This window comes from Lithobates pipiens, unplaced genomic scaffold, assembly GCF_037356315.1.
Source record: "Lithobates pipiens isolate NorthernLeopardFrog02 unplaced genomic scaffold, aLitPip1_a1.2 Scaffold_16, whole genome shotgun sequence".
NCBI classification, from domain to species: Eukaryota; Metazoa; Chordata; class Amphibia; order Anura; family Ranidae; genus Lithobates; species Lithobates pipiens.
In genome coordinates, this window is record NW_027507748.1 from 455,984,558 (window position 1) to 455,996,789 (window position 12,232).

A 12,232-nucleotide genomic window follows, 5' to 3' on the forward strand; every position below is an offset into this window, starting at 1 on the left:
AGAGTAATGGAACCTACATCCTTAAATTACTGTATATTAGAAAAAAATAGTCAAAAATGGCGGTTGTGGGAACAGCATACAAAAGTATGCCCCCCCCCGCAGGGGGATTGAACTGGGTTGGTGCTCTTTTGTGCACCGATCTGATCAGATTTATCTGGTAAGCCACTTTGTCCTATTGACTCTGTTTCTACTCAATGATATCATTTTATTTTTGTTTATTTTAGTTTTGTACTACATTATATTTAATATTACTACAAATAAGCTACTCTCTAAAATACTCCTGAAGAAGCAGTTCAATCATTAAAACCTGTTGAGAAGAACTGGATGTATAGGTTCAAGATTGCACCATTTGTGTTGTGGTGTTTGACAGTATTGTTTTATGGAGAATACTTGTCCAGTTTTTTGAGAGTGCTATTGGAATGTTTTTTTCTGAGATATGACCATTTTGTATGTTTTATATAAGTTTGTAGTTAATAATATATATATATATATATATATATAAATTAACTTTTAAATATTTTAATGCTTATGGTGGTACCATAAAAGTACATTTTTTGTCTCCCAAAATACTTTTTTTCTAATATACAGTAAACCAAGCAACATAGTTAAAAAGCCATTAAACGGCACATACATGAATTGCAGCTGGCCCCAATAAAAGGGCAAGCCGCTCCAGTTTCACAGAGCATGATGACATCACAAACGTGGACTCCGCCCTAAACATTTCACTACAAACAGCATCTTCCGCAGCATAGACAACATGCGCTTGCTGCTATATTCTTATGTGTTCGCTTTTAGTTACAAGGTTTTCTCTATTCATAGAATCAGATACTATACGAGGTGTTACAATTTAACTCGTGGTATGGCCTATGTTTGTGCAGGAGGATTGTCATGGTCCCCTAGTCAGGCCAGAGTTCTGGTCTTTTCCTCTAAACAGATTCCGATAACCTATTCAGAATTTCCAAGTAACAATGTTGGTTGACCATTGTACAATACTATGTTCTATGAAGTCATAGCGAACGATCCCCTTGTGATAAAAAAAAAAACACAGCAGCATACCCGTATGAGGGTTCACACTTTGTCAACATTTACTCTGTCTTGGTCTTTTTTTTTTTTTTTTTTCTCTACTGTGCAAATTGGTTACTATGGTGTTGATTTACTAAAACTTGAGAGCGCAAAATCTGAAGTAGCTGTGCATGGTAGCCAATCAGCCTCTAACTTCAGCCTGTTCAGTTAAGCTTTGATAATAAAACCTGGAAGCTGATTGGTTTTTAAGCAGTGCTGCGCCAGATTTTGCGCACTCCAGTTTTTTTTGTAAATCAACCCCCATGTGTTACTGATTACAACTCTTCGTTGAGCAAAGGCAGTTGTACAATACTAGTTTGAAGCACTATCTTTTACTTATATGCATACCAAAGCCCTATCGGTATAAGAGGAAATGGAGACAAATTACTTAGGCAAATGTCATATATGTTTCCTTGTCACACGTTTTGTTTGTTATTCATGTAGAAGTCCATAGTATACTTACTGACTGTTGGGCTGATTTGAATGTGACGTCATGTTTTCCTAGCTCTCAGATCACCTTGCCTAGACTTTGACCCTACTGTGTACCTTGCATTTTATTTAGACCTTCAGATGTCTAGGGTTGTGAATGATTAGTCCCAGAGCAGTGAATTAGACATTAACTGGTTTATTTTTTTAGCAAGTTGGGCCCTTTTTCTAGATTGAATTTAGGCCACTAAACCCTTTTCCGTATTTGGTGAATTTAACTACTTGAATATCATCAACAGTGATGTGAACTATAATTGGAATCATCGGTAATACCCAGATACTTGCTAAACAACTAATCACTACCTAGGAAATCAAAATGTATCCAAATGTGCCAGCAAATTAAAGTTCCTATCTGTCCCACGAAAACAATGCATGATACAGTGCATCCGGAAAGTATTCACAGCGCTTCACTTTTTCCACCTTTTGTCATGTTACAGCCTTATTCCAAAATTGATTAAATTTATTATTTTCCTCAAAATTCTACAAAAATACCCCATAATGACAACATGAAAGAAGTTTGTTTGAAATCTTTTGAATTAAAAAACAAAACAAATCACATGTACATTAGTATTCACATCCTTTGCCATGACGCTCAAACTTGAGCTCAGGTGCATCCTGTTTCCACTGATAATCCTTGATGTTTCTATAACATGATTGGAGTCCACCTGTGCTAAATTCAGTTGATTGGCCTTGATTTGGAAAGGTACACACCTTTTCTGTATAAGGTCTTACAGTTAACAGTGCATATCAGGCCACAAACCAAGTCATGAAGTCCAAGGAATTTTCTGTAGATCTCTGAGACGGGATTGTATTGAGGCACAGATCTGGGGAAGGGTGCAGAAAAATGTCTGCGGCATTGAAGGTCCCAATGAGCACAATGCCCTCTATCATCCGTAAACGGAAGAAGTTTGGAACCACCAGGATTCTTCCTAGAGCAGGCTGTCCAGCCAAACTGAGCGATCGGGGGAGAAGGGCCATAGGGAGGTGACAAAGAACCTGATGGTCACTCTGACAGAGCTACAGCTTTTCCCTGTGGAGAGAAGAGAACCTTCCAGAAGAACAACCATCTCTGCAGCACTCCATCAATCAATTCTGTATGGTAGAGTTGCCAGATGAAAGCCACTCCTCAGTAGAAGGCCCATGACAGCCCGCCTACAGTTTGCTAAAAGGCACCTAAAGGACTCTCGGACAATGTGAAATAAATTTCTCTGATCTGATGAAACTGAGATTAAACTCTTTGGCCTGAATGGCAAGCTTCATGTCTGGAGGAAACCAGGCATTGCTCATCACCTGACCAATAGCACATCCCTACAGTGAAGCATGGTGATGACAGCATCATACTGTGGGGATGTTTTCCAGCTGCAGCAACTCAACAGAATTAAGCAATCCCATTCAAATTCATGTTAAATAGGAGTCAGTACACATCTGCCATCATTTTTTAAGTGCCTCTAATTAACCCCAAATAAACTTCAGCTGTTCTGGTAGGTCTTTCCTGACATTTTCTTAGTCGCATCCTGCAGCAAAAGCCATTGTTCGCACAGAGCTTCAAAAGCATCAGGGAGATCTCCTTGTTAAAGTCAGTCAGGAGAAGGGTACGAAAGGGTTTCCAAGGCATTCGATATACCATGGAACACAGTGACGATGGTCATCATCAAGTTGAGAAAATATGACACAACAGTGACATTGCCAAGAACCGGACACCCCTCCAGAATTGATGAAAGACGAGAAGAAAACTGGTCCGGGAGGCTGCCAAGAGGCCTGCAGCAACATTTAAAGGAGCTGCAGGAATATATGACAAGTACTGGCTGTGTGGTACATGTGACAACAATCTCCCGTATTCTTTATATGTCTGGGCTATGGGGTAGAGTGACAAGATGGAAGCCTTTTCTTTCCAAGAAAAACATCCAAGCCTGGGTAAATTTTGCAGAAACACATCTGAAGTCTCCCAAAAGCATGTGGGAAAATGTGTTGGAGTCTAAAACCAGGGTTGAACTTTTTGGCCATAATTCCAAAAGATATGTTTGGTGCAAAAACAACACTGCGCATCACCAAAAGAACATCATACCCCAGTACGTACAGTCAGGGGAGGCAGGGCCTCACCAGCCATGAACATTTAAAAAAAAAAAAAAAAAAAAAACTTTTAAAAATCGAGGGTCGTAGCTTGTGGACTTGGGGTCAGAGACTTTGGGTTGTATGTAGCCTAAGTCCTTCCCCCAACACTGGTAAAAAAATGAGGGACTCCTACGACCTATGGTTCCAGAGATACGGGGCTCCTTGCGCAGCCTGTCAGAAACGAAATACAGAGCGGCCACTTTAAATACAATGCGGATGAGCTCACAGTGCCTCTCACTTCTTCTTGTCAGAGGCACTGAGCTCAATAAACGGCTTGGATTCTTAAACCAATGGACCATTGGTCCCAGCTGTCCAATAAAAATGCGGCAGTGAAGGCACGGCTCTCGCTGCAGTGTCATAGAAGGGGATGTGTCTAAAAGACAAATGATCCTTTCCAGCCCAGCCTTCTTAACCACAAGAAAATATGTGTTTATGGATATAAAATTTACCCACAAGCCCATATTTTTCTCACACAGTTAATCGGAAGAATGAGAATCTGCTGCCTGCTGAAAAGGTAATGTTTTATGTTCAAGCTAAATCATATATTTAATATGCTGCATGTTATAACATCATTTATTATTTATCTATTTACTGTGAAATTAAGTTTTCTACTTATGTCTTATTTTGCTGTCTGTTATGTTCATAGGATCGATACCTATGGATTTCAAAGGCCTGAAGGTTTTGATTATACATTTTATGAAGACTTTCAATCCAGATACTTAGTAGTTCTCACTAGAAGAGCTATAAAATGGTCAAAAATTTTGCAAACGTCTACAGCTGTTGAGCAGAGCATGAAAGGTATGTAATATCAATGAACAGGATTACAGGAATGTTTATAAATGGACATCTGACACTGCGTTTAGGCTATCTGACTATTTCTGGGCAAATTCTGTAGGGTTTATCTAGAGTGCTCTGGGAGATCTACCAGCCTTATATTATAATGTCAACCGATTTTCGAGATCTTCCAGATTATGAACATGAGTATGTTCTTTCCCTTTTATTTTCTGTACATCCTGGCGTAAAAAAGTGTTCTTTTATGTCCCTGCACTTGCCAGGTTAAATTACCTATGGTACTCTGACATTTTTGTACCGCTTTGAACATATCTAGTAGTGTAGGCTCTGATGGTGTTCTTGTTTGCATATCATTTAGCTGTTTGTCAATGTGCAGTTTTACACTTTTATCCATTTTATCGGTGCAAGAAACTTCCAATTCTTCACTAGCGTCATGCTGTGGCATTTTATTTTTTACCATCTTTTAATATCGATGCAAATTTTACAAGTTTTGCAGCTAGCCTTCTCTTTTGTGGATTTACCACTTAGTATTTGGTGAGAAAATCCGCCATCACTTTGCATAGGGGCTACAGCATTTAAAGCCCCCTGTCCCTCTTTCCATAATTTGTCTGCTTCGCTCCATTCCTCATATCCGCCTCTCTTCCTGTTTCCCCTTTCTTGATTTATTTATTGCTCAATTTGTTTTAAATATATTCTGCTGCTTTTTAGCTCTGCTTTTCCCAAATTGGGAGATGATTGGAAAAGAAATATATCTTTTTATGTCTTTCGCGGTTGAAAGAGCACACCAAGTACCTAGTAGGCCATTACCAGCAGGAGCCCCCCATGGCCATTTTTAATTTGACTACTTAACCAACGAGACAGAGATCGTATTCTCAGAAGAGCTAGAGTATTGAAGGAAGTAATGTTTAATGGAACTAAAATTATGTTCTTTCCGGATTTTTCTCAAAAACGGCATGCTAGATTTCAAGATGTAAAAAAATAGGATGCAGACCGTGCAACTGTCCTATTCAATGTTATAGCCTGCTTTATATATATAATATAATATAATATAATTTTTTTTTTTTTTTTTTTTTTTCTGTGGTCGGAGGAGAGGGTCCAGTGGTAATCCCTGAATGGGTTCTCTATATGTTATTTATAGGTATATGTTAGGTTATTGGACATATATATATATATATTTTTTTTTAATAGTTTTCAAGATTGTATTTTAAATAATGTAAAAAAATTATTAGGTGTGCACTATGATGATTTTTATATAAAACCCTTTGTGGGGAGGCCATTGAAGGCATATGCAGCTTCCCAGGAATGTATATGGGATTTGCACAAGTTTTGAGGAATTTGTTGTTGTGTGTTGTTTTTTATTTTTTATTTATTTTTTAATATATTCTGTTCTCTTATTTGCCGATAGATCTACCAGTGCAGTCAATAGTTGCTTACCACTTTTTATAATAAACGTAGATATCCTACATTCTATTTGACACATAGGATCTGGACCACAGTTCAACAAGATACTCCGTATGAGGGGTATGAGGGATATTCTCAATATATGCCCTTATAGAATAATCCATAATTGCCTGAAGTGGTAAAGCTTAAAAATTTTGATTTGTGGAAAAAGTTTGGTATTTAGTTTCTTAGCCAACTTTATGATAATTTATGTTTTTCAATCATGGTATAAACTGGCAGCGAAACATCATTTGTCCAATGAATTGTTTTTTCAATATTTACAGCTACGGCATGCTTTACAGCGCCAAGCAAAGACCTTTTTATTAAAATATAATTCTTCATCCATTATAGCTTTGGCAGTAACTACAAGATGTGCTAAACGGGGACTTGTAGGAAATATATGTTCTATACAAACGATAGTTAGCATCTATTCACAAATTGCATCGCTACTGTGAGTCTATATTTGAAATTTTTAAATACTTTGTGCCCTACACAAGTACAGCCCAATCCAAAAATAAGGAAGATACCCTCCCAGTTGAAGGGTGATGTGGTTGAGAATACTTTTGTATTATAAGCAATTGATCTTAATTTAAGACGGAGGAACTGACATATAAACATAGGAGATGTTCTAAAATAAATTGTGACATTGGTGGTTAGTCTCCAATCTAAGTATATTAATAATGAGCTAGATAGAATCTTGGAGGGAAATAATTACATAATATATGTACCATGTTGGTAAAATGTGAAGGAGTGGATTGAAACAAGGTTTGATGAGTGCAAATAGGGAAGGGTGTAGTGTTTGTGTTTTATTTTTTATTTATTTATTGTATTAATGTTGGGTGGGGTTATGTGTTGGAAATGTTATATGTATTCTTTTGTTGTAAAATAAATGTGAAAACTCAATATAAATTTGAGAGTGAATATTTCTGGGCTAGGTGCAAGGTTTGAAATTGTCCACCTTACAGTAAAGATGGTCTCCGCCAGTGGCGTCGCTAGGGGGTGGCTTCTGGGACTATAGCCCAGAGTCTCTGCAGGGGTCCCCAAGCACTGGGCCGCGGCCTTCCTGCAGCTGGACCACTAGTGCGGTGGGCCGCATGACAGAGCTGGAGAGCCAGCTGGTGGGCAGCACAGGAGAGCGGGTGGACGAGAGAGCAGAGAGCTGAAATCTCTCACCGCCTGCCCTGCATCACTGCTGTTCCACCCTCACTGTGCAACTGTGGGCAGCAAAGAGTTCACATCATCTCTCACTGCCCGCATGTAAGTAGGGAGGCTCTCTGGGGACCCTGATGTATTGGGGAAAAAAAAAATATTATTTGTGTGTATGTGTGTACGTATGTAGATATATATATATATATATATATATATGCCATTTTTCAGAGAATATGAATGATAACACAAAAACTTTTCTTTCAATCATGGTTAGTGTTTGGCTGAAGCCATTTATTATCAGTTGAATGTATTTACTCTTTTTTGAATCGTAATCAGAAAAAAAACAGAAACTACCCGAATGACCCTGATCGAAAGTTTACACACCCCAGTTCTTAATACTGTGTATTGCCCCCTTTTAACATCAATGGCAGCTTGAAGTCTCTTGTGGTATTTGTGGATAAGGCTCTTTATCTTCTCAGATGGTAAAGCTGTCCCTTCCTCTTGGCAAAAAGTCTCCAGTTCCTGTAAATTCTTGGGCTGTCTTGCATGAACTGCACAATTTGAGATCTCCTCAGAGTGTTTGAATGATAGATATTGAGGTCAGGAGACTGAGATGGCCACTCCCTTCACTTTATTCTGCTGTAGCCAATGACAGGTCGACTTGGCCTTGTGTTTTGGATCATGGTCATGTTGGAATGTTCAAGTACGTCCCATGTGCAATCTGTATAAAGTGATTTTGCGCAAAAAATAAATAACTGTCACTAAAAAACACTAATAAAATACCCAGCAGATAAATCACTCAAAAAAGGAGGAAGAGTACCTCCACATATATAACAACAATGTGCAAAAATTGTCAACAAAGTGTCCCAGATGTTCTAAATAGAGAACCGTGCAAAAAATGGCAATAAAGTGTGCAAAAATAGCAGTAAAAGTGTCCAAATAATTCCTTGGGTCACATTAGGTAATTAACCTTCAAAGATAAAATAAACAAAGAACGTACATGTGAGTAAATCCCAAGGGGGTTTATATAATGAGGCTTAAAAACCTCTATAGCGAATAAAGTGATAAATGTTCAATCTTGCGCCATCTTCACAGACTGATGGATCCAAATAGAGAGAATTGATAAATGTCAATACTTTGAAATATCCATGTATGTTCCTCGAAGCAGCCTCTTAGTGCTCAAGTCTCCCAAAACATTCACCTTAAGGCCTCATGCACACGAGACGCAGTTAAACGCGCGTTCAGATGCAGTTGGACAGTTTTTTTCAACTGCCCCTGAACTCATTCAATGTTATCCTATGTGTCCATGCACACAGTCTAGTTTTTTTCCGTTTTTATGCAGTTGCGTTTAATCTCGTTTTTCCAGAAGCAAAAAATGCGTTCAGAAGCAAAAATTTCCACGTTTCAGATGCAAAACGCGGCAAACCGCCGCTACCGCGTTGAGCCGCGTTTGCGTTTATATGCGTTTTTAAAGGTGACCTTTTTTTTTTTTTACATTAAAAATCTCAAAAATGATTGCAAATGATGAAAAACCATTAGAAAAATATTTTAAACAATTGCAATTGCAAGTGGACAATCCACAACTTGTGGCAAGTGACATGGCAGGTGGCAAGTGACGTGGCAAGTGGACAATCCACAACTTGTGGCAAGTGACATGGCAGGTGGCAAGTGATGTGGCAAGTGGACAATCCACAACTTGTGACAAGTGACGTGGCAGGTGACCTGGCAGGTGACGCGGCAAGTGACCTGGCAGGTGACGTGGCAAGTGGAAAATCAACAACTTGTGGCAGGTGACTGGCATGTGATGTGGCAAGTGGACAATCCATAACTTGTGGCAAGTGGACAATCCACTTGTGGCAGGGGATGTGGCAAGTGACGTGGCAAGTGGACAATCCACTTGTGGCAGGGGATGTGGCAAGTGACGTGGCGAGTGGACAATCCACAACTTGTGTCAGGTGACGTGGCAAGTGGACAAGCCACAACTTGTGGCAGGTGATGTGGCAAGTGGACAATCCACTTGTGGCAGGTGATGTGGCAGGTGACGTGGCAAGTGGACAATCCACAACTTGTGGCTGGTGACGTGGCAAGTGGACAATCCACTTGTGGCAGGTGACGGGGCAGGGGACGTGGCAAGGGATGTGGCAAGTGGACAATCCACAACTTGTGGCAGGTGACGTGGAAAGTGATGTGGCAAGTGGACAATCCACAACTTGTGGCAGGTGATGTGGCTGGTGACGTGGCAAGTGGACAATCCACATCTTGTGGCAGGTGACGTGGAAAGTGGTGTGGCAAGTGGACAATCCACAACTTGTGGCAGGTGATGTGGCTGGTGACGTGGCAAGTGGACAATCCACAACTTGTGGCAGGTGGCATGGCAGGTGACGTGGAAAGTGGACAATCCACATCTTGTGGCAGGTGATGTGGCAAGTGACGTGGCAAGTGGACAATCCACAACTTGTGGCAGGTGATGTGGCTGGTGACGTGGCAAGTGGACAATCCACAGCTTGTGGCAGGTGGCATGGCAGGTGACGTGGAAAGTGGACAATCCACATCTCGTGGCAAGTGACGTGGCAGGTGATGTGGCAAGTGACGTGGCAAGTGGACAATCCACAACTTGTGGCAGGTGATGTGGCAGGTGATGTGACAAGTGGACAATCCACATCTTGTGGCAAGTGACGTGGCAGCTGACGTGGCAAGTGACGTGGCAAGTGGACAATCCAAAACTTGTGGCAGGTGACGTGGCAAGTGATGTGGCAGGTGATGTGGCAAGTCACGTGGCAAGTGGAAATCCACAACTTGTGGCAGGTGATGTGGCTGGTGACGTGGCAAGTGGACAATCCACATCTTGTGGCAAGTGACGTGGCAGGTGATGTGGCAAGTGACGTGGCAAGTGGACAATCCACAACTTGTGGCAGGTGATGTGGCAAGTGACGTGGCAGGTGATGTGGACAATCCCCAACTTGTGGCAGGTGACGTGGCAAGTGGACAATCCACAACTTGTGGCAGGTGATGTGGCAAGTGACGTGGCAAGTAGACAATCCACAACTTGTGGCAGGTGATGTGGCAAGTGACGTGGCAGGTGATGTGGCTGGTGACGTGGCAAGTGGACAATCCACAGCTTGTGGCAGGTGGCATGGCAGATGACGTGGAAAGTGGACAATCCACATCTCGTGGCAAGTGACGTGGCAAGTGGACAATCCACAACTTGTGGCAGGTGACGTGGCAGGTGATGTGGCAAGTGGACAATCCCCAACTTGTGGCAAGTGACGTGGCAAGTGACGTGGCAAGTGGACAATCCAAAACTTGTGGCAGGTGACGTGGCAAGTGACGTGGCAGGTGATGTGGCAAGTGGACAATCCACAACTTGTGGCAGGTGACGTGGCAGTTGGACAATCCACAACTTGTGGCAGATGACGTGGCAAGTGACGTGGCAAGTGACGTGGCAAGTGACGTGGCAAGTGACGTGGCAAGTGGACAATCCACAACTTGTGGCAGGTGCCGTGGCAAGTGACACGCTAAATACAAGTACACTGCAGCTCTCACAGCTGCTGCTACTCACTCTGGTCTCACAAAATTGCTGAAATAGTTAATACTGTTTTTTTGAGCTGGGGAGGGTCTATGATGTTAGCTTAACTAAACGCTTCTAGACGCAAACGGGGTAAAACGCTGCTAAATCGCGGTAAAAATCGCGGCAAAACGCGCGTTTCTAAACGCGGGTTTCAACATGTGTCCAGCAGCGTTTGCATCTGCGTCTCGTGTGCATGAAGCCTTATTCTAGAAGTATATTGTATCCATAAATAATCAGGGGTCTCCACTGTCACTTATGGGCACTTCTTTAGGGAGTATGCACTGCAGCTTAGCTCTCAGATATTCCTCCAATAGATAAGGTAAGGTAATCCACTCAAAAACCCAAATTTATTCAGAACAACATGCCTCAGTATAGAAGGAGAACAAAGCAAAGAACCCTCCAATAGTGAAGAATGTTATGGCCAAAACATATGTATTAAAACTACCCAAATGGACTCTTACATTAAAACTTTTAAAAACAGACGGGGAACAGAATCTGCGTTGTTCAGCGCCTCCTTATGTCACTTCCGGTGTACGTCTATCCTGGCCAATCGGCCACATCCCATGCGCAGCTTCCTGGCTGATGAATAAAAATGTTCCTCCAGTATTTTTTGATAACCTACTGCATTCATCTTGCCATCAATTTTGACCAAATTTCCTGTGCCTTTTTGTAGCTCACACATCCCCAAAACATCAGCAATCCACCTCCGTGTTTCACAGTACGAATGGTGTACCTTTCATCATAGGCCTTGTTGACGCCTCTCCAAATGAAGCATTTATGGTTGTGGCCAAAAAGCTACATTTTGGTCTCGTCACTTCAAATGACTTTGTTCCAGAAGGTTTGAGGCTTTTATCTATGTTTGGCATATTGTAAGCAGGATACTTTGTGGCATTTGCGTAGTAATGGCTTTCTTCTGGAGACTCAACCATGCCCATCTTATTGTGCATCTTGAAACAGCCACACCACATGTTTTCAGGGGGTCCTGTATTTCACCTGAAGTTATTTGGGTTTTTCTTTGCTGGCAGTTGTGGCTGAAGTTTTAGTTGGTCTACCTGATGTGGTTAGGTTTCAATAGAACCCCTAATTTTCCACTTGATTAGATTTCGATCACTGCTGATTGGCATTCTCAATTCCTTGGATATTGTTTTTATATCCCTTTCCTGTTTTATACAGTTCAACTACTTTTCCTGCAGATCATTTGACAATTCTTTTGCTTTCCCCATGACTCAGAATCCAGAAACGTCAGTGCAGCACTGGATGAAAGATGCAAGGAAACTCATTGACTTTTATACAGACACACTAATTACAAGCAGATCACAGGTGAGGATGGTTAACATTTTTGTGTTCATCATTCCTATTCTCTGAAAAATGGCCAAGAAATCCTACTCTGCCAGGGTATGTAAACTTATGTGTGTGTGTGTGTGTGTGTGTGTGTGTGTGTGTGTGTAAAAAAAAAAAAAAATATATATTTTAGGGCTGTGGAAATTAACGATCAATTTTTTTTTGTTTTTGTTCGATCAAAATTATTTTGATCGGTACTCACCTCTCCGCCGGCTTCTGGGTCTTCAGGGAGTTCCGTCGGTGATTCAGTGACGTCAAAGAGCCGCGAACGTTCTTCCAGCT

The 12,232-nt window shown here is 41.2% G+C and overlaps 1 protein-coding gene across 2 annotated transcripts in view; it reads left to right on the plus strand.

The window, feature by feature from the left end:
* Nucleotides 1–12,232, plus strand: part of GRTP1 (growth hormone regulated TBC protein 1) — a 104,703-nt gene that overhangs the window by 11,222 nt on the left and 81,249 nt on the right. For both annotated transcript variants that reach the window (XM_077482846.1, XM_077482848.1), the window contains one exon: nucleotides 4,307–4,458. In XM_077482846.1, the coding sequence (XP_077338972.1) occupies nucleotides 4,307–4,458 (152 nt within the window). The remainder of the gene's footprint in view (nucleotides 1–4,306; nucleotides 4,459–12,232) is intronic.